The sequence below is a fragment of the Physeter macrocephalus genome, chromosome 8 (assembly GCF_002837175.3).
Source record: "Physeter macrocephalus isolate SW-GA chromosome 8, ASM283717v5, whole genome shotgun sequence".
Taxonomy (NCBI): Eukaryota; Metazoa; Chordata; class Mammalia; order Artiodactyla; family Physeteridae; genus Physeter; species Physeter macrocephalus.
The window spans coordinates 42,067,464-42,090,715 of NC_041221.1; the positions used below are offsets into that span (position 1 = coordinate 42,067,464).

Genomic DNA, 23,252 nt, shown 5'->3' on the forward strand with positions numbered 1-23,252 from the left:
TCAGTGGAACAGGATAGAAAGCCCAGAGATAAACCCACACACATATGGTCACCTTTTCTTTGATAAAGGAGGGAAGGATATACAGTGGAGAAAAGACAGCCTCTTCAATAAGTGGTGCTGGGAAAACTGGACAGCTACATGTAAAAGTATGAAATTAGAACACTCCCTAACACCACACACAAGAATAAACTCAAAATGGGTTAAAGACCTAAATGTAAGGCCAGACACTATCAAACTCTTAGAGGAAAACATAGGCAGAACACTCTATGACATAAATCACAGCAAGATCCTTTTTGACCCACCTCCCAGAGAAATGGTATTCACTTTCTAATGCTTCATAACAAATGACCACAAACTCAGTTGCCTAAAACAACATCCCTCATCTAGCCCCCACTGACACATAAAATTAATCATCACAATCATCTAGTCCCCAAAAGAATTAGAGAACTGGCACTGTTGAAATTATTATTTCAGGGGTGGAGGGTGGGGAACATGAAATACACATATGCCACAAAATTTGAAACTACACCTAAAATCAAGCCTTTAGTTCTCATACAGAGCATAAAGGAAAAATGTAAATGACACCACAGGAAAGCAATGCATCACATCCAGAATGTGGGAAACTCTACGGAACAACTGACCAGGTTTCTTCAACTAGAAAAAAAGGGGGAGTGGAAGAATGTTCCAGATTAAAAGTGATGTAGAAGACGTAAAAATGAAGGCAACGTATGGATCCTGTTTGAATCAATAGTTGGACAAACCAGCTGTACACTTGAATATGGGCTGGTTATTCGAAGTTATTAAGGAGTTTTTGACAATTTTGTTAGGGGTCATAATGACATTGTGGCTAAAAAACAAAATATGTTTGATCTGAAAAAAGGTTTTTTGTCATGGGGAGTATGGTAAGGTGGAGTCAACAGCTGGGTGGATTGACATCATCTCTCAAAATCAAACTAAAGGTGGGCCTCCCCGGACCCCACCATTCCTCCAGAAGGAATGAGTCACTCTCTCTCTCTGACCCTCTGTGTTGTGCCTTATGTGCATGGGTGTATGTGCTTCCTTTTCTAGTGAGCTTCCGGGACTTCCTTGGCGGTCCAGTGGCTAAGACTCCGCCCTTCCATTGCAGGGGGCATGTGTTCGATCCCTGGGTGAGGGAACTAAGATCCCGCATGCTGCAAGGTGCAGCCAAAAAGCAAGCAAACAAACAAACAAACAAACAAATAGAGAGCTTCCTGAGAACAAGGATGCTGCTTTTCCCAGGATTATAGTAGGTGCTACAAATACTAATAAATCTTAGAATGAATGTTCTCCAAGCCACTAATTCATATGTAAAAATGTATTTCATTTCACGGCTGTTATAATTTAACATTTCTTTTAACATAAGGGGGCATTTATGAACCATACATAACCATGTCAGAATGAAATCAGGAACATGACAGCATTGGTTCAATATAGCATTAGTAACAGGTGGGTGAACTTTTAAAAAACTTGTTGGGCTGGCAAATATTCAATTAGGGTTGTTCATTGCCTGCCTCAGAAACACCTATGTTAGTGAAGGTAACACTAGTGGCTATAACGGATAACTCCCCAAGTAGTGGTTTAACACATAGATGTTTGTTTCTCATCTGAGTAAAGTCCAAGCAGTATTCTCCTATCCTTGGAGGGGAGGTGGGCGGGGAACGGGGGTGGAGGCTCTGCTCCACGCAGCAGCCACTCATGTTCCCACCGATGGTAGCTTTCAAGGTCACCCTCCCTGGATGTCGGCATCCAGCCAGCAAACTGGAGTAAGGGGATGGAGAAATGGCAAACATGCTCCTGGCACCACAGCCTGGAAGCTCTTCACATTCAAAGGGTGGGAACTAGCCACTTGGCTTCACTTCAGCGCAGAGGCTGGAATGTGGTCCCCTGTTGGGCAGGCAATTCCTGACAATAATTCTATAAGAATAAAAACCTTTTGTGGCCAATTAAGTATCTCTTCCACGCGCTGTTCGCTTATATGTTCTGATATTTACACAAAAGAAATATTATAATGCCTAATTATGCTTTATTTTATCCTTCATGAAACAGAATAAATAATGAAGGTCTACGGAAGATTCGAGGGCTAGTAGCTTTAGGGAACAGGTCTGCAAGACTTTAGTGTGTTGCTACTCCCAGTTCAGAACAATCTCATGGAACCCAGGTAATTCACAAAGAGCCTTCTTCACTTTGTACAAGGTAACCATAGGGAAATTTCACAAACACTTCACAAACAAGGATGATGATAGAAATAATTCTGAAACAGCTGGTTGGCTTAAGAAAGCTCATCTAGAGTTGAAATCGTTCAGATGGAAGCTGAGTTCCCACTCTGCTGTAAATTTATCTCCTGTACGAAGCCTACAGTTTCAAAGCACTACATCCCTGGAATGGTTTCCCATCTCCAACCTGGGAAAAACAGTGTTCTCCTTTGTAGATGTACAAATACCACTGAGGTTTTTGAGTCCATTTCTAATCTGTACTTGAGCTCAGACAACTTCGTTGGGCTATAAAACCATGTATGCAACTGCTTATTCAACATTTCCACAGAGACATCCCATAGGCCCTAAAGTTCACTACAGCCAACTCAACTCAACACCTAATTCTGCTTTTCTCTAAATAGTTTGTATCTTGATTGTACAAAAATTAGCCTGGTGTTCTTTCACTTCATTTCTCCTACCTCGGTGCTTCTCAACCAGAGGTGATTATTTTGTCGCCAGGGGACATTTGGCAACATCTGAGGACATTTTTAGATGTCATAACCGGGGGAAGAGATGCTACTGACATCTAGCGGGCAGAGGCTAGGAATGTGGTTAAACACCCTACAATGCACGGGACAGTCCCTCCTCCCCCCAAAAAGAATCACCTGGCCTCAAATGTCACTAGCACTGAGGCTGAGATACCTCGCCCTACTCCATGGCCTGTAGGTTCTACCTCCTATGTATCTTTCAAATCTGTTCTTTCCTGGCAGCTCCATTCTCAATGCCTTGTTTCAGGCCTTCATCACATCTCTCATGGAATACAATAGGATCCTAAGTCATTTTCTTGCCACCCAGTCCTGTAGCTTCCTTGGAAGGAAATGTCCGCATGGCGCAAGCTCTCTCTCATCTTCAAGGTTCAGTTAACTCCTCAAGTATTAACTCCTCTGTGAAGGAGACAGTTAACTTCCCTGTCCGGCCTGCTCTCCTCCTTCCCCTCCCAGTCTCAGAGGCCCTTTGTCGGTAGATGCACCATCACTTCATTGTCTCCCTGACTAGAACCTAAGTGACTTGTGAGAAGCAATCTTAATATTCAGCCTCCATGAGTAACACAGCACAGTTGAACTGATGCAGGATGTATACCCTCACTGGTGCTTCTCATGATCAGAAGTGGAAGGTGAGAAGACTGGGTTAGGCTGGGTCAGAGGCAAAGTGGGAACTGTAGTCACAGGGCCTGCTGAGTCGGTCTGTGGGGCTAGTTACAGTTTGGCCACTGGCCTCATTACTGCTCAGCAGAGCCCCCGAAGCTAACCTGCCCTGATGTGTGTTTGATGTGTTTCACTGCAAGGGGTTTTCTACTGTGTTATGGACTTAACTTCTTCAGGCTTCAAGAGCCATCAATATGGAGAGAGAACCTGAAAAAGGCCAGAATACTACAGAGAGGAAAAGTGCAGGTACAATAAAAAGTCCTGAACCCATGCTGGCTTTGGCATTACTTTGATGCACATGCAAGACTAGTGAAAGTGCTTGTTTTAAAAAAAGTTCAAATATTTTCCCTTGCTTTTTGGCTTTTGCTCTAACATTTTCAAGGCTACTGATGAATTCAGGGTTCTTTCTCTCTTAGTCCTCCTCTGGAGGAGGGAACCAAGACAACCTTTTCTTACAGCCACCATCTTACATTTCTATGATTAACAAGTTAACAGACTCTAGAGAGGTCTCCTCTCTCACTCCTCTCTATCGTGTGTGTGCGTGCACGCACGTGTGTGTGTATGAACGTGATAGCATTGTCTATGGCAGCAACAAATTACTTACAACCTACGCATCTTTCATTAGATTAGTCAATAAATTACGGTATGACCTGGCATACAAAATACGCATTGATACGCAGCCATCAATGTATATGTGGATTCAACACTGAGAGATGATTTATTAGTTAATAAAAAAGAAAGGATATGAGACTGCCCGATTGTGAAGGTGCACTTGAGCGCATGTGCATACGTGTGTGTATACACAGAAGGTCTAACAATATAAAAATCTCTGGGTGATAGAATCACAGGTGATTTTTTTTTTTCTGCATATGCTTTCTACTTTCTCCACAATATTTCCAAAGTAACATTTGTTTCTTTCTCCTGCTAATAAAACACATTCTTCAAATTTTCAACAAAACATATGTAACATTTAATAGTTATATAAAAAGAAACTCTCCAGATAACCTGAATGGCTCCCTCTCCTCCTTCCCTTTTTTTTTTTTTTTTTTTTTTGCGGTACGCGGGCCTCTCACTGTTGTGGCCTCTCCCGTTGCGGAGCATGGCTCACGGGCCCAGCCGCTCTGCGGCATGTGGGATCTTCCCGGACTGGGGCACGAACCCGTGTCCCCTGCATCGGCAGGCGAACTCTCAACCACTGCGCCACCAGGGAAGCCCTCCTCCTTCCCTTCTTAACTCAAATGATACCCTTTTGGGGAGCTTCCCCAACCACCTGATTGAAAACTGCACCCATCTCAGCTCCTACTTTACTTTGGCCATCATCTACATCACCCTGTGACCTCTGTTTTATGTCTTGTCGTTGTGTGTATTCCTTCACTAGCACACGAGCTCCCCCAAGGGCAGGGAATTTTATTTTGTTCACTGCTATAGCCTCAGAGACTAGAACAATGCCTGACGCATAGTAGGCACTCACTCGATAGCTGTTAAAGTAATGAATAAAAACACATTTGTTTTAAAAAAGAAGTTTTGTCTTTATTAATAATAAACCAGTGAGGTTCAGTTTAAAATAACATTAAAAAGATGTTACGTCTTTTAACGCAATGTTAGCCCTTTATTACCGGGACCACTGTGAGCTGATGGAAGCTATGAACCCCCTCTTCCTGCTCCCCGCCACCTTCCCAAATCCAGTACAATTTCAAGATATTCTGAGACTTCCTGAGGTCTGTTTATAAACTTCTAAAGGGTCCACTGACCCCAGGGTAAGAGCACCTGGCTTAAAGCGTCCTCCGGCTTTGGAATCACGATTTCTCCCCTATTCTAGTGACTCAAGGAATATGTGTGACTCAAGTATCAGTCTTCCCCCACCGCACCCCACCATCAGCCAGTTAAGTGTTACAGAGATACCTTCGACACAGCATTCACCAGTTAGCGAGGATAAGCACAATGTCTGCAGCTGAGACCATGATAAACACCCGGATGAAAGCTGAAAGATCGAGTGAATAATCCAGAGATTTCAAACAGTACAGATGTTTATAGAGCACAGCCCAAATATCTGGTAAAGTGAATTTTTTGCTCGTCAGCTAAAAGTCTGGAGTCACAATCTCAGAAAGATAGAAAAATCAGGATCTATTCCACATAGAATAAACGTTTCAAATTTTACTATTTAAAGAGGAAAATAATAGGGAATATGCACATTTACCCAAGTGACGTTTTCCATTAAATAGAAGAGAAATCAAATACTTTGTAATAAAGACTATCCAGCTAAAAACTGAACATGAGATCAGTAAAACAACAAGAGTGATTTGACTGTGTTTTATTTCAGTGGGCACACTTTATTCATAATTGTCTCCAGGAAAACTAGGCTAGGTCTCAACCGGCAACAGTCACAGTTATTAAGCAAGTAAATACACCACCACTTTCGTGCTCTCCTTTATTTCTTTATGTCTTCAGTCTCATCTGGCTCTTTCTCTTGATGCTCTCTTTCCCACCTCATTTCTTTTAACTCTTGTCTGTATTTCCGTTCAATGAACCGCTTCTGATGGGCCATCTGGGGAAAGTTATCTGACACGAGGAGATATATTTTCCACTTAATAAAGGAGAGCCACCAGTGCACAGAATGATGCAAACTAAACATACACACATACGAACAAACATGTATTCATAGGAAATCTATATAGTTGTATTTCGTAAGGCAAGAGAAAAAAAATTGTTTGCTTTCTTCTCTTATTCTTTTATCATTCGGGAACACAGTGGAAGTCTGGATCAGCACTCGATTCTGGATTTCAATATCTGATGTGAACTCGAGCATAAAAGGCACCGAAATACACAGGTATGTTAAAACATAGACATGTGGCTTCAGAATGTTTCCAGCTAGGTGTTTTAACACAGTTCTCCTAGCAACAAGTGATTTTCAGGGAGAGATTAAAGGCTATAGCAAAAGGGAGTTGTATATTTTTACAAAGCTTAAACCAAAAACTTCAAACAAATAACGATATCATCACACCATAATTTACCAACAATTAAAGTTTCTGAAAAGAGTAAAAAGATCAGAAGGACAAAAGGAGGTCACATCCTAAGTCATTATTTCTGATAATTCAATTTGTGAAGTTTATCGTGAGAAGCTAAGGGCAGCAGCAACTCAAGTAGAGGACTTTCATTTGGCGAAAGGAAACATGTCACTCAATAGCACCGTTTAACCTACATTTAGTTTGATATTTGACCCCGCTCAAGAGTGTTGACACAGTGGAAATCTTGAATAAGATGTAAACATTTTACAATTCAGTTGTTATTTGTGGTATATAATGAGTGCAGCAATGGAGTGAGAAATCAAATATGGAACAAGAAAAAGTCATCTTACACACTTAGTCAACAAACAGTTACACGCTTTGGCAACAAATATCACAAAGGGATGCATGCACGAATGAGAGCAACACAAGTTATCTGGTAACAGAGGAGGAGGACACCATTCTCCCTATCCGGGTACGGGTCTGTTAAACACAAGAGGTACTACTTCATATTTAAAAATAGGAAGAATCAGCATGGCATGTTTGGGGGAAAGTTTGATTTTGTTAAGGTTGAAGCATGATAAACGTGGACATAAATATATAGTATACTCCTAACCCCCCTTCCTTTCAGCACAGTGTCCCATTTTTCACCCCAGGTGGGAGAATGGACAGGGAGGGTGGTAGGAAAAGGATCTGAAAGGCAGGTGGTGAATCACCTTAGACCTAAGAGTCAGTGATTGACTTTAAACAAAAGAGGAGCATAATGGCATATTTTAGAAATAAAACAGCAATAAAATCGTATTCTCGAAACGATATTAATTTGATTCCTTATGTATTGTATAAAACACAGGTTTCAAGTATTAAGAGTACTTAATTCCACCACTCAGATCTAGCCACTCAGATAAGCTTTTAGAATATATCCTTATAATAAGCCCTTTTCCTATGGAGTAAAGTTATACTTCCCCCCCCCACACACACAATGTAAATGTGCACACATACTACACAGACACATGAACACTTAAAATCATTCCCCCAGCCGTCCTTACATTGGGAGAGTATGGTTATAGGCACATTTTGATGGGTACACTTGGGTTGGTAAACTACTGCCCACAGGCCAAATACAGCCCTCTACCTGTTTTGGTAAATAAGATTTTATTGGAACACAGACACCGGCCATCTGCATACTACCCGAGCCTATGGGCTACAGTGGCAGAGGTGCATAATTGTGACAGAGTACTTACTATCTGGTCCTTTATAGAAAATGTTTGTCAATCTCTGGGGTAATTTATTTAAACATTTCCCTGCTTTCAAACATGCAGTTTGATGGGTTGATTTTTTTGGCTATTATAAACCAAGCTGTCACATTTATCATGGTAGGTGAACTTTAGCACATAGCTCAATTATTTTCTTAGGTTTGACTCCTAGAAATGAAATCTCTAGATCAAAGGGTATTAACCTCTTTAAGGACCTGATACAGACAGCCAAACTGTTTTCCAGCAGTTCAAAGAATTCCCTTCCACCAGTATGTACGTGGAGGCCGGTCTCAGAATCAGCCGTCTCTCCAGTATGTTTTATGGTTGAAAGCAAACAAACCAAAAACTCAAAAGATCAGCTTCAACAACCCTACAGCTGGAAAATGGAGTCTCATTTTTATTTCAATATGTGATTATACACATATAAGAAGATCCACAACAGAGTCAGCAAAACTCTCAGTGCAGATTCTATGGACATGGGACCTTGGTAACACCAGCTTATGCCCCCAGGACTCCTCCCCCTGCCCCCACCCACAAGCTATTATCTGCCAATTACCACTTGGCTCCCGGCCCTCCTGCCTCTCCTCGAATCTCTCCCAGGCTGAGCATCCGGGGCCTCTTTACCTTTAGCTTCCCACACTTTGCTCTCGCCCACACTGAGTGGGCATTTGAAGCATGAGGGAACTGCACCGTCAGGTTTTACCGACAGGTTCTGCTGAGCGGCACGAGATACCTCAGAAGAAAACTTCCTTGCACTTAAGCCTTCAATTTTACAAAAGACTCTGCAGTTCCCTATAGGGTCAATTATATAATTGAAGTTTCTTCAACCCAGCCATCCCACTCTTGGGAATCCAACCCTTAGAACTAAAAGCAGCAATACAGAGACTTTTATTATCAACAATGATACAAAGACAGAAACAGTGTCCACCAAAAATTTTAAAAGCTGAATAAGATACAGCATGAAATATTATGCAGCCATTAAGAAAGAATGAATTGGAGCCACTATGACCTGCAGGGCTGCCCGTGATGTATTATTTAGCGAGAAAGAAAGATGCAGAGAAGTACATAAATATCCTGTCTTAATAAAACAATGGCCAAAAACTAAAAAGAAAAAAACCATCACAGGTTTAAGATTTTAGAAGTATAGAGAAACATGTAGAATGAAATATACTAAGTCACTCACATGGGTTACCTGTGCTGAGAGTGGGACTCTATACAAAACAGGAAAATGAAAATCAAAAAGCATTTGGGAATACTTTTTTTTTTTAATTATAAGCCCATTTTATACATATCTTACATTCTACTACACTCTGTCTGGAGAATAATTATGAAGAAAAGATCACATTTTATCAGTACTTACCATTTTTCTACTTCCCCATTTTCTTTCCATAAAATACTCATTACATTATGAACATATAATTATAGAAAAAGAGATAGGCTTACATTTTTCAAGCGCATCCATTGCTGCTCCCATTTCTGCTTGCTGAATACTATTAAATAAAATAAAGACAAGGTACATTTTAAAGATTTTTTTTCAAAAACACAAAGCATGGCTCCAAATTATTCAGGCTGATTTTCATGTCTGGTTCATAAAATTTTATCTGATTACTTCTACTGTCACATACTGAATTGCACAGATAGGAATACACACAAGGGCATGCAGAAATGTCATTTATTTGCACAAAGCCTGTTAAGTTATCCATTCCACACCTTCAACACTGCAAGAAAATGCCTTCCATCTATATTAGGTCTGAAGTATTTCTTACTTAAATTTGAACATCTTCAGTGTGAAGTTTAAGAAGCAAAGAGTAAAAAAATACACGTGTAGACAGACTTCAAATCATTTCTCAGTTTAAGATATAAATTGGAAGGTTCAAAGAAAGGTGATAACATACGAAATTCTTTTTATCTGAAGACGTGAGCATTTTCTACAAAGCTCAAGTGAGTAGTAATAAGAGATCAAGTGTCTAATAGCTGTGTCATGCATGACATGTTTTATGAAATGCTTGCAGCAGTGTTGGGTAACTTAAACTGGACAGACCTTACCTGTGCACCAGGTAATGTGCTTTCCTCAAGGTAGCCAAAGCCCTTTACGCAATGGCATTCCCACTGCTGAAGGCTGATTCTCAAGTTTGGGGCTGAGCTCGGTGGGGACATTAAGCCTTGGGATTCACTTTGCTATTACCCTCGAATACTCTATACTCTGAGTTTAAAAAGACAGGTTGCAGAGTTTGGAAATACCAAGCAGGCACCTGCCAGACACACAGGATGTTCATGGGAAGAAATTTAAAGTATCTTCTTCTCATACCTTGGGCCTTTCCCACAGCCGATTCTTTCTCCCTTGAAGTAGACAGCCACGGTATAGGTCCTAGCATGGGATGGCCCCACTGTCTGCAGAGTCCTGGAAGGAAAAGGAAAAACATTAATTACGTAAAGGGTTACTTAATTGTTATTGCTAATATATAACTCCAAGAAAAACCATGTGACTTATTGCTTAGAGAGAGGAAGGTAAAATTAACAGGAAAATTAAAGGAGTAAGGTTTTGATTTGCTAACGTGACAAATATGGAGAGCTTTGAAGTAGGAAATTTAAAAAATTCTACAGTGGACTTTTATATACACATATTTTCCCCAAAGCATTATAAACAGTATCTGAAGGTGAACAACGAAGGGTAAAATATTTTTTAACAATTTCAAAGTGTTACTCCAAGTCTCATAAAATTAACAAACTTTTGTCAGTGAAAAGTTAGCCATTTCAGTCTGTTCATTGTTTTTCAGTGCTAATCACAGGGAAAAATCATAAATATTTGGGTAATACACCTCAAGCCAGAGCTGAATGGCTTCACATCCTTTATGGATTCTTTCTAATGTCTGGTATCTTATCTACAAGATCAGAAAATATATTTAATTTCTGAAACATCAGAGATCATTTCAAAGGTATGCTGTGATGTGGAGTACACAACACAATTGCCAAAAAACAAAACTCCAGGTACTCTGGATTTTAATGACAAGGTGCAGATTTCAAATGTGGTACAACTGATAACTTCATGGAAAAGGGAAATTAAATGCAGCCAACAAAGATAATGGAATGAACACAGTAATCTTGAAAAAACTATGTAAAACAACCCCATCATCTTGATAAAAAAAGAACAAGCTCATCGCATACTTTCATTTGGGGGACATATGAGAAGGGAGCAGTCATTTCCTTTGTGTGTATATACTCACTAGGATGAAAGTACACGGATGGCTTCTTAAAGGTAGTGCTTATTATAGTAATCATGCTGGCGCTATGAGAAGTTTCTCATCCTCATTTTATTTACTGAACTTTAATTATCACTTTGATGAGGAAATACTTTGAGCCTTTCATGTCATACAGTTTGGATGTTCATTATGCTTATTAGACACATGTTAAAGTGCTATTTCTAAACATTTGGTTTTTTTCCCCAATAAATAAAGGAATCACTGTTCGGCAGTGACAGCTTCTTGGGACAATTTACAGCAGCCTCTGCTGTGGGGTGACTCAACCTTCTCTTGGCCTCAGTTTTTCTTTTAGTGAAAAAGCCTATAACGTGTTGTGACTATTAAATAAAAACATAAAAAAGGATTTAAATTCCTGGCTGCCACTCTGGTGTTTTCCCTTGAGTACTGTGAAGTTTGAGAAAGTCCACAGGAAGGGGCTTTTATTCCATATGAAACACTCACACAAATGTGTGTACTTGCACCCATGTGTGTACAGAGACGGGGGTAAACCAGTACTAAAACTAGATACTTAAACATCCTTCAAAACACATATCCAGACCATACCTTGGGAGGCAACCCACTTATTTTGATAATCCCTCCCTTTTATAACTCCTCTTTGAAACCACCTTCTAAGACCACCTTCTGAGACCACCCTCTGAAACCACGTTCTGAGTGTCTCATGATAATTACTCTACTTCAGAGTCAAACCTCCCGTTTTCATCAAAACTGGTGTTACGTGTGTAGTGACCTGCGTTTCCTTTGAATGACTTTTGGCTACTACTCAAAGGATAAAGATGTGTCACTAACGATATTCAAATGTACACGGCAGGTTTTAGTACACATTCTGAAAAGAAAAGTTCCAAATATTTGAATAACATAGCAGCGGTGAAGAACTGCCCTGCTTCTTACAGTGATTGCCTATCAGGCAATGGGGACAGAGGCCAGCAGGGCTTCAAAGAGAGTGGAGAGAGACACCCAAGTACTGTTACAAACAAACAAGCACACACCATCTAATCTAGATGTGTAGGCAGCAGGGGTTATAAGAAATAAGAAGACAACTGTAAGAATGTACATAAAACAATTTAACCTAAAATTTTCTGATCTTGATCAGAAAAATTATCTGAGCATGTCTTTCTCCCAGAGGGCAGTTCCCCAAGCATTTTAGAGATGGGAGAAAGCACAGATAATCGAATGTGACCCACTTATTTAGAGCTCAAAGACTGAGAGGCCCAAAGAGTTTGAGTGTTAGGCCCAGTCGGAGTCAAGACGTCTCCATGCAGGACTCTTGTGGCCATTACCCCACAGTGATTAGTTTTTCCTCCAGGCATATGGAGCATTACTCTAAGCTTCCTGGATCCAACAGCCTGTGGGCAGCAGGTACTCACTTGTACAGAGGAATGTCTGGCTCTTTTCCTTCTGTCCTAAGTGTCAAGCAACACTGCTGAAGCTGGGATTTGGGGTCATTCCAATCCTGATTCAAAATGAACTCCTGCAACAAGTCCCCAAAAAGTATTTAGTAAAGGGTTCTAGAATCACCAAGCATAGAGCATAAACCAATTTAAATTTTATAGGAGCTTACTTTTAATCGTGGAAAGAAACAAACATTCATGAAAGTATGAACATATTCCAAATCCTTATCAATGTACAGAGCTGCAATAAATGCTGAAAAAGAGAATACGTAAAAATAAGCCACAATGCACTGCCATTTACAAGAAAGAGTACGAGTCCTAGACTTTTAAGAAACGTTAACTTCCAAGCCCTCTTTATTTTTTAGCATTACCGTTTCATCTTTCTTCAAACAAGAACTACTCTTCATCGTTAATATTAGAAGCAGCAATAGAGATGTGTGATTAAGATGCAAAACCACAAAGACCAAATTACGTTTGACTAAGGGATAAATGAATAATTAGTTAAAACGATACACAAAATGCTGCTGTATGGCAGGGAAAGAATGACATCTGGGAACACAACCATGTTAACATCAAATAAATCAAAATAAAACTTGAAGATCAGATACGATGCCAGAATGAGCACATCCTTGGGGCCTGCTATTCTTAACACCAATCTTGAGGAGATCACCCATTTACAAGGGTTTGTGTTACCTTTCATGAACAGATATGGGACAATTTATAGGTTCAATCTGCCGAAACAGAGAAAAAATTAATGCTGGGCTTAATGACAATAAAACAAGATAACCAAATTTGCATTAAAAAACGGTGACGCCAAAGACAGCTTCATTAAAAGGTATCTTCACTGCACAAATGGCGAGTTTTTAAAAGAAGGAATAAAAATAGCTTTTGTTGAGCTAAAAAAAGCCAGTGAGACTGATGAAAACGCAACTTACATTTTTTCTAATTCTAATCTTAAGTTATTTTTCTTTAATTGAAAAAGAAGTTATTTTAAGCTCCTTAGTCAGATTGCCTTTGCACTTTGTAAATCAGCTGCTCTTGCACGGTAGACTTTAATATCTGTATATAATTCCAATTGCCAAAAACACCAAAACATTAAAAAAAAAAAAAAAAAGGTTCCAAGGCCCAGTGAATGGCCCACTTATTTTACAGTACTATCAGAAACAATAAAATTGTGTGTATAATCCTTTAGTTAGCTATAATAGGATTACTTATAATGCTACGAGACCATATCAGAAACTGCAAAAGATGACAACATTGTCCATAGAGCTTTGAGTTCATTCACAACAATAGATAATAGTTTTAGTATTTAGTGAATAAATTACCTTCTTTCTTCTAGGCCCCTATCTAAAGGCTGCTGGGTGGCAAAAACAGCTATGATTCACTATTTCCAATCTTCACATTCTGTTACTGTTTCACACAAAGAGATGTGATGGCTGAGCATTAGGATGGAGGGGCGTAGGGCGAGGAGGGGGGAGCACTAGTGAACACAGACTGAACATAAATTCATTATCCACAAGTCTTTTTTAAAAAAAAAATTTTATTGGAGTATGGTTGCTTTACAATGTTGTGTTAGCCTCCACTGCTCATTATTCACAAGTCTTAATTCCAAATTTTTCTCCTTCAAACAAGCTTTGGAGAGAAGCATAAATAAAAATTAAAATAGAGAAGAGGTTTCTTTAATCAGGACATAATAATAATGAGAAGCAGCATAAATTTGGTCCATTGATTTAAACTTGAATCTGCAGGTTAAGAGAAAAGCTTTATTCCCTAGGACTCACATTCCAAAAGGTCGGCCAAGGTCTTGGTCCTAAGGGCCACAGGCCTCTTGGTCTTGTCGTTGGTGATGGCATATTCCTGCATGCCCAATTCCTCTGCTACCTTGGCTTGAGTTCTGTTATTCACCAAAGAGCTTCGCAACAGCTGGCCAAAAGGAATTGAGGTACATTTAGAAACCATTTCACTTTTGGTCTCTCGCTTGCTCCTGTGTTGGGCCCACCCAGCCTAGACCACAGGGACACCTAGGCAAGCAATGGCTTCGGTTCTCAACCACCGCCCCCAGGCAACAGTGACAAATTCCACATGCTTCTAGTTTCTCCTTCATAACTTACTCTGCTCTTGGATTTTACCTAACTGACATTTAAATAGTTCATTTAGTTGTTTAGTAGCAGTGAGCAGTGTTGGGGGAGAGGCTATACTATACTAAAGGTCAAAGATTCCATTAAGTTTAATGTTACTAAACCAAGGAGCATTAAAACTTTTAAAAATCAACTTATTGAAGTAGAATTTGCATACAATAAAATGCACCCATTTTAAGTATAGTTAAATGAGTTTTGACAAGCTTCTACATTTCTGTTACCCCAAACAAGTTCCCTGGCCCCTTGGCGATCAATCAATCCAATCCATCTATCACCAGGCAAGCTTGACCTACTTTCTGTCACTGTACTTTAGTTTTAAAGGAGCATTTTTTTAAAATGCTTCACATTTTATGGCACTGATGCTAATTTTGATATCATAGGATTTGGGGAAGTGACGCTTTAGTATTATTTAAAATATTGAAATTATTTATTTACATTTTACTTTCATTCTTTAAAGATTTATATTGTGTGTATATATATATATATCAGATTTATATATACATAAAGATTATATATACTATATATCCTGACTCATAGTTTTTCAAGCTGAGACCCTTTATTTTTAATCAAATTAAAATATAATTTCCGTATTTCAACTTCAGGAATTCCAAACAAAAATTTCTACTAGGAATTTCAGTCAGCTAGCAGTCCTCTAAGGACTATCCAAGTAGTAACATTAAACAGTGCATGAAAATTGTACAACCAGTCTATTGTTGAGGCGCCCGTAAAACAAGCATGGCTTAGGAATTTAACAGTCACTGATCACTCACTAAAGGAAGGTGGGGAGGGAGGCTGGAGAAAGTGGGTAGATACAAAGATGAGAACTCACCAAACAAAAGCTGAAAGTAATTATTCCCAATCTCTAAGATTTGGGGGAATAACGTACCTAAAACTAGAACTTTTTCTTACAACAGATAAAACAAACTCTTAGTCTAGTACAATTCCTTCCTGCTAAGGAATAACCCTGACACCAGGGCCAAGGAACAGGAAGCAGCTGCAAGTTATGCTGGTATTATATCCCCTGCCGTTCCACATCGCACTTTGTTTATTAGATGCAAGTTTTATGCTCTGTGGCTCCACAGTGTCAACTGAGCTTATGAAAATCAAGATTTATCCTCAATGCCTGAGACTGCATCCTTGACAACAGATAAATAAGAAACAATATGCTCTTAATTTGTCTGACAATGATTCATGAAGCAGAAATACAACTTGATCTTCACATGCCATGCTTGCTGTTGAGTTAGACTATTATTCTTTGCTTGTCTCTGCTCCTTTCTTCCTCCGATTGCCCCCTAAACTCAATCTTTTCTTCAATACAGTGTTTTCATTAAAATGAATATCCACAGAGAAGCTCAAAATTAAAAAGGCCTAGCACATAACGTTAAAAAGAAGACAAAACCAGAGAATTCCCTGGTGGTCCAGTGGTTAAGACTCGGCACTTTCACTGCTGTGGCCCAGGTTCAATCCCTGGTCGGGGAACTAAGATGCTGCAAGCCACGCGGTGCAGCCAAAATAAACAAAACAAAACAAAAACGCAACCATTAGGGAGCCCACCAGTCTAATATCTTGTAATTACAGAGTAACTGAGCTGGAAGCTGGAAGGGAGACATCTTTTTCAGTCTGGATTTATAATGGGGGAGGGGGAGGTTCACAAAGTACAGGCCATGGGGGAACAGGAGGGCTATTTTGAGAATATTGCTATGCTGCGTGAACTAGCTTCTCTCTCTGTATATGCTTTTGGTGAGAGGAGAAAAAACTCTAACTTGGGCTGCATGTATGGAGATTTCATGCCTTAGAATCATGGCATGCCTGATGTACATATGAGCACACACAAACCAAAATACGTCACTGGTTATTGGGCCCCAGCTGCCGCCTTCCAGCCTCAGGGCTCCTCATTCGGTGCTGAGCAGTAATGCTATCTGACAGGGAAGGAGGAAAGCAGTGAGGATGTAAACAGAAACACTACCAATTTTATTTAAGATATGCCCCGATGGGTCTTAAAGCACCAGCAGGGTGGCCAGCAGAAAGTGAGATCATTCAGTTCTTGCCAAAACTTGGAGCCTGAACCAAGTCAGTGGGGGAGAAGGAAGATATAAATCATCCATATTTTTAGAGTCAGTTTAAATTTAGAAGATGAGTTGAAAAGAGGTAAGACCTTGCTCTTAAACAACAAAGTCTGAATGGCAGTTCTTTAAATGACAACCTCCATCCTTGGCCTTTGCTGAACCTGTTTCAGAATAAATCATGCTGTTTGCCAACGAGTGAGATCAAGAGGGGATCACAAGGCAAAAAACCACCTAAAGTTATAGCAGTTCAGTGCAACAGCTGTGGAGGCTGAGGCTATATCAGACCCTGGGCTGTTGGCTGAAGATACTGAGATGATCAACATCCCGTGGCTGCCCTCCGAGAGTCGCTAATCTCTGAAGAAAGCCATACACAAAGTGGCCAATGCAATGCACTGTGACAGCTGCAGTGACAGCAGAGGCCACAGTACATGCAGGTACTCTTCTCCAACCCAGCTTTTCAAAAAGGCCTCCTGGAGGACCTGACCCCTGAGTAAAAACATTTCAGAGGCTTGTTGACCTACCTGGCTGTTATAACAGAATCATTAGTTAGTTCTGTCATACTGGTGCTCAGGCCTCTTCCAAGAACCAAGGGATTAGAATTTCTGGACAAGTACGTTTTTAAAAATTTTATGTAGGTGGATGCTGATGAATGTAGAGTCAGAACTGAAAAGAATGAATCTGCCAGTGGGAGAAGAATGGGTCCAATGGTCTGAATGTTTGTGTCACTGCAAAATTCATATGTTGAAATCCTAACCCCTAAAGGTGATGGCATTAGGAGTTGGGGGCCCCTGGAAGGTGATTAGGTCATGAGGGTGGAGCCCTAATGAATGGGAGTAGTGCCCTTATAAAAGAGGACCCTATCAGCACAGACCCCAGAGACAGGCAGGAAACACTAAGGCTGCTACTGCAGCCACCAAGAAGCCTGTCTGCAAGCACAGGTCACTATCCACACCTCCCCTCCCGGGAGACTGTGCAGCCCACCGCTGCCAGGGTCCCGTGATCCAGGGACAACACCCCCAGGAGAACACACGGCGCGCCTCAGGCTCTTGTAACATCACGCTGTCCTCTGCCGCCGCAGGCTCGACCTGCATTCCGTGCCCCTCCCTCCCCCAGGACTGAGTGAGCCAGAGCCCCCGAGTCAGTGGCTCCTTTAACCCCGTCCTGTCTGAGCGAAGAACAGACGCCCTCTGGTGACCTACACGCAGAGGCGGGGCCAAATCCAAAGCTGAACCCTGGGAGCTGTGTGAACAAAGAAGAGAAAGGGAAATCTCTCCCCGCAGCCTCAGGAGCAGGGGATTAAATCTCCACAATCAACTTGATGTACTCTGCATTTGTGGAATACCTGAATAGACAACGAATCCTCCCAAAATTGAGGCGGTGGACTTTGGGAGCAACTGTAGGCTTGGGGTAGGCATTCTGCATCTAATTTGTTTCTGGTTTCCTGTTTATTTTAACTTAGTATTTAGAGCTTACTGTCATTGGTAGATTTGTTTACTGATTTGGTTGCTTTCTTCCTTTTTTTTTTTAACATATATATATATTTTTTCCTTTTCCTCTTTCTGTGAGTGTGTATGTGTATGCTTCTTTGTGTGATTTTGTCTGAATAGCTTTGCTTTTACTATTTTTCCTAGGGTTCTCTATGTCCATTTTTGGCATTCTTTTGTTTCTTTGTTTTTTTTTGTTTTTTTTGCAGTACGCGGGCCTTTCACTGTTGTGGCCTCTCCTGTTGCGGAGCACAGGCTCCAGACGCACAGGCTCAGCAGCCATGGCTCACGGGCCCAGCCACTCCACGGCATGTGGGATCTTCCTGGACGGGGGCACAAACCCGTGTCCCCTGTATCGGCAGGCGGACTCTCAACCACTGCACCACCAGGGAAGCCCTCTTCTTTTTTTAGTATAGTTTTCAGTGCTTGTTATCAATGCTGGATTTGTTTTTTGGTTTGGTTGCTCTCTTCTTTCTTTCTTTTTCAAATTAATTTTTTACTTTTTTATTTTTAATAATTTTTTTAGTAACTTTATTTATTTATTCTTTCTTTCTTCCTTTTTCTTTCTCTCTTTTCTTCTGAGCCGAGTGGCTGACAGGGTGTTGGTGCTCCAACTGGGTGTCAGGCCTGAGTCTCTGAAGTGGGAGAGCCGAGTTCAGGACATTGGTCCATGAGAGACCTCCAGGCCCCACATAATATCAAACAGCGAAAGCTCTCCCAGAGATCTCCATCTCAATGTAAGACCCAGCTCCACTCAACAACCAGCAAGCTACAGTGCTGGACACCTTATGCCAAACAACTAGCAAGACAGGAACACAACTGCACTCATTAGCAGAGAGGCTGCCTAAAATCATAATAAGTTCACAGATATCCCAAAACACACCACCGGACATGGTCCTGCCCACCAGAAAGACAAGATCCAGGCTCATCCACCAGAACACAGGCACCAGTCCCCTCCACCAGGAAGCCTACACAACCCATCGAACCAACCTTACGCACTGAGGGCAGACACCAAAAACAACAGGATTATGAACCTGCAGCCTGTGAAAAGGAGACCCCAAACACGGTAAGTTAAGCAAAATGAGAAGACAGAGAAATACACAGCAGATGAAGGAGTAAGGTAAAAACCCACCTGACCTAACAAATGAAGAGGAAATAGGCAGCCGACCTGAAAAAGAATTCAGAGAAATGATAATAAAGATGATCCAAAATCTTGGAAATAGAATGGAGAAAATACAAGAAACATTTAACAAGGACCTAGAAGAACTAAAGAGCAAACAAACGATGATGAACAAAATAAATGAAATTAAAAATTCTCTAGAAGGAATCAATAGCAGAATAACTGAGGCAGAAGAACGGATAAGTGACGTGGAAGATAAAAGAGTGGAAATAACTACTACAGAGCAGAATAAAGAAAAAAGAATGAAAAGCATTGAGGACAGTCTCAGAAACCTCTGGGACATTAAACGCACCAACATTTGAATTACAGGGGGCCCAGAAGAAGAAGAGAAAAAAAAAAGGGACTGAGAAAATATTTGAAGAGACTATAGTTGAAAACTTCCTTAATATGGGAAAGGAAATAGACAATCAAGTCCAGGAAGCACAGCAAGTCCCAAACAGGATGAATCCAAGGAGGAACATGCCATAATAGTTTGCCATAATCAAACTATCAAAAAATAAATACAAAGAAAAAATATTAAAAGCACCAAGGGAAAAGCAACAAATAACAAACTAGGGAATCCCCATAAGGTTAACAGCTATCTTTCAGCAGAAACTCTGCAAGCCAGAAGGGAGTGGCAGGACATATTTAAAGTCATGAAAGGGAAAAACCTACAACCAAGATTACTCTACCCAGCAAGGACCTCATTCAGATTCGACTGAGAAATTAAAACCTTTACAGACAAGCAAAAGCTAAGAGAAATCAGCACCACCAAACCAGCTTTACAACAAATGCTAAAGGAATTTATCTAGGCAGGAAACACAAGAGAAGGAAAGGACCCACAATAACAAACCTAAAATAATAAAGAAAATGGTAATAGAAACATTACATATCAATAACTACCTTAAATATAAATGGATTAAATGCTCCAACCAAAAGACACAGACTGGCTGAATGGATACAAAATCAAGACCCATATATATGCTGTATACAAGAGACCCACTTCAGGGACACATACAGACGGAAAGTGAGGGGATGGAAAAAGATATTCCATGCAAATGGAAATCAAAAGAAAGCTGGAGTAGCAATTCTCATATCAGACAAAATAGACTTTAAAATAGAGATAATTACAAGATAATTACAAGAGCCAAAGAAGGACACTACATAATGATGAAGGGATCAATCCAAGAAGAAGATATAACAATCGTAAATATTTATGCACCCAACATAGGAGCACCTCAATACATAAGGCAAATGCTAACAATCATAAAAGGGGAAATTGACAGTAACACAGTATTAGTAGGGGACTTTAATACCCCACTTTCACCAATGGACAGATCATCCAAAATGAAAATAAATAAGGAAACACAAGCTTTAAATGATACATTAAACAAGATGGACTTAATTGATATTTACAGGACATACTATCCAAAAACAACAGAATACACTTTCTTCTCAAGTGCTCATGGAACATTCTCCAGGAGAGATCATATCTTGGGTCACAAATCAAGCCTTGGTAAATCTAAAAAAATTGAAATCGTAACAAGTATCTTTTCTGACTGCAACGCTATGAGACTAGATATCAATTACAGGAAAAAAATCTGTAAAAAATACAAGCACATGGAGCTAAAACAATACACTACTAAATAACCAAGAGATCACTGAAGAAACCAAAGAGGAAATCAAAAAAATACCTAGAAACAAATGAGGAAACACAACAATCCAAAATCTATGGGAGGCAGCAAAAGCAGTTCCAAGAGGGAAGTTTAGCGTGATATAAACCTACCTCAAGAAGCAAGCAAACAAAAAAATCTCCACTAATTTGACCTTAAGCCTAGAGGAACTAGAAAAAGAACCAAAAGAAAAAAAAAACCAAAGGTAGTAGAAGGAAAAAATAATATGGATCAGAGTGAAACTAAATGAAATAAATACTAAAAAGACAATAGAAAAGATCAATAAAGCTAAGAGCCAGTTCTCTGAAAAGATAAAGTTGACAGATCTTTAGCCAAGCTCATTAAAGAAAAGAAGAGAAAGGGCCCAAATCAATAAAATTAGAAATGAAAAAGAAGTTACAATCAACACCATGAAAATATAAACATTCATAAGAGAGTACTGTGAACAATTATACACCAATAAAATGAACAACATAGAAGAAATGGATAAATTCCTAGAAATGTATGATCTCACAAGACTGAATCAGGAAGAAACAGAAAATATGAACAGACTGATTACCAGAAATAAAATTGAATCAGTAATCAAAAAACTCCCAACAAACAAAAGCCCAGGACCAGATGTCTTCACAGGTGAATTCTACAAAATGTTTAAAGAAGAATTAACATCTATTATTCTCAAACTATTCCACAAAATTGAAGAAGGAACACTTCTAAACTCATTCTCCTCAAAGACATCACCCTGATACCAAAACCAGAATTCTATGAGGCCACCATCACCCTGATACCAAAACCAGACAAAGATGTTACAAAGAAAAAAAACTACAGGCCAATATCACTGATGAATACAGATGCAAACATCCTCAACAAAATACTAGCAAACAGAATCCAACAGCACATTAAGGGATCATACACCATGATTAAGTGGGGTTTATCCCAGGAATGCAAGGATTCTTCAACATATGCAAATCAATCAACGTGATACACCATATTAACAAACTGAAGGATAAAAATCATATGATCATCTCAATAGATGCAGAAAAAGCTTTCGACAAAATTCAACACCCATTTATGATAAAAACCCTCCAGAAAGTAGGCATAGAGGGAACTTTCCTCAACATAATAAAGGCCATATATGACAAACCCACAGCCAACATCATTCTCAATGGTGAAAAACTGAAACCATTTCCTCTAAGATAAGGAACAAGACAAGGTTGTCCATTCTCACCACTATTATTCAAAATAGTTTTGAAAGTTTTAGCCACAGCAATGAGAGAAGAAAAAGAAATAAAAGAATCCAAATTGGAAAAGAAGAAGTAAAACTGTCACTGTTTGCAGATGACATGATACTATACTTAGAGCATCCTAAAGATGCTACCAGAAAAATACTAGAGCTAATCAATGAATTTGGTAAAGTAGCAGGATACAAAATTAATGCACAGAAATCTCTTGCATTTCTATACACTAATGATGAAAAGTCTGAAAGAGAAATTAAGGAAACACTCCCATTTACCACTACAACAAAAAGAATAAAATACCTAGGAATAAACCTACCTAAGGAGACAAAAGACCTGTATGCAGAAAACTATAAGACAATGATGAAAGAAATTAAAGATGTTACAAACAGATGGAGAGATATACTATGTTCTTGGACTGGAAGAATCAACACTGTGAAAATGAGTATACGGCCCAAAGCGATCTACAGATTCAATGCAATCCCTATCAAACTACCAATGGCATTTTTCACAGAACTAGAACAAAAAATTTCACAATTTGTATGGAAACACAAAAGACCCCGAATAGCCAAAGCAATCTTGAGAAAGAAAAATGGAGTTGGAGGAATCAGGCTGCCTGACTTCAGACTATATTACAAAGCTACAGTAATCAAGACAGTAAGGTACTGGCTCAAAAACAGAAATATAGATCAATGGAACAGGATAGAAAGCCCAGAGATAAACCCACGCACAGATGGTCACCTTATCTTTGATAAAGGAGGCAATAATATACAATGGAGAAAAGACAGCCTCTTCAATAAGTGGTGCTTGGAAAACTGGACAGCTACATGTAAGAGAATGAAATTAGAACACTCCCTAACACCATACACAAAATAAACTCAAACTGGATTAAAGATCTAAATGTAAGGCCAGACACTAAAAAACTCTTACAGGAAAACATAGGCAGAACGCTCTATGACATAAATCACAGCAAGATCCTTTTTGACCCATCTCCTAGAAAAATGGAAATAAAAAGAAAAATAAACAACTGGGACCGAATGAAACTTAAAAGTTTTTGCACAGCAAAGGAAAACATAAACAAGACGAAAAGACAACCCTCAGAATAGGAGAAAATATTTGCAAACGAAGCAAGTGACAAAGGATTAATCTCCAAAATTTACCAGCAGCTCATGCAGCTCA

At 39.7% G+C, this 23,252-nt stretch overlaps 1 protein-coding gene across 6 annotated transcripts in view; it reads right to left on the bottom strand.

The window, feature by feature from the left end:
* Positions 1 to 5,725: 5,725 nt before the first annotated feature.
* Positions 5,726 to 23,252, bottom strand: part of DROSHA (drosha ribonuclease III) — a 126,506-nt gene continuing 108,979 nt past the window's right edge. For all 6 annotated transcript variants that reach the window (XM_024119426.3, XM_024119417.3, XM_024119424.3 and 3 more), the window contains 6 exons: positions 14,103 to 14,244; positions 12,492 to 12,574; positions 12,298 to 12,401; positions 9,982 to 10,074; positions 9,117 to 9,163; positions 5,726 to 5,977 (listed from right to left, as the gene is read on the bottom strand). In XM_024119426.3, coding sequence (XP_023975194.1) covers positions 5,847 to 5,977; positions 9,117 to 9,163; positions 9,982 to 10,074; positions 12,298 to 12,401; positions 12,492 to 12,574; positions 14,103 to 14,244 — 600 coding nt within the window. In that variant the 3' untranslated portion in view covers positions 5,726 to 5,846. The remainder of the gene's footprint in view (positions 5,978 to 9,116; positions 9,164 to 9,981; positions 10,075 to 12,297; positions 12,402 to 12,491; positions 12,575 to 14,102; positions 14,245 to 23,252) is intronic.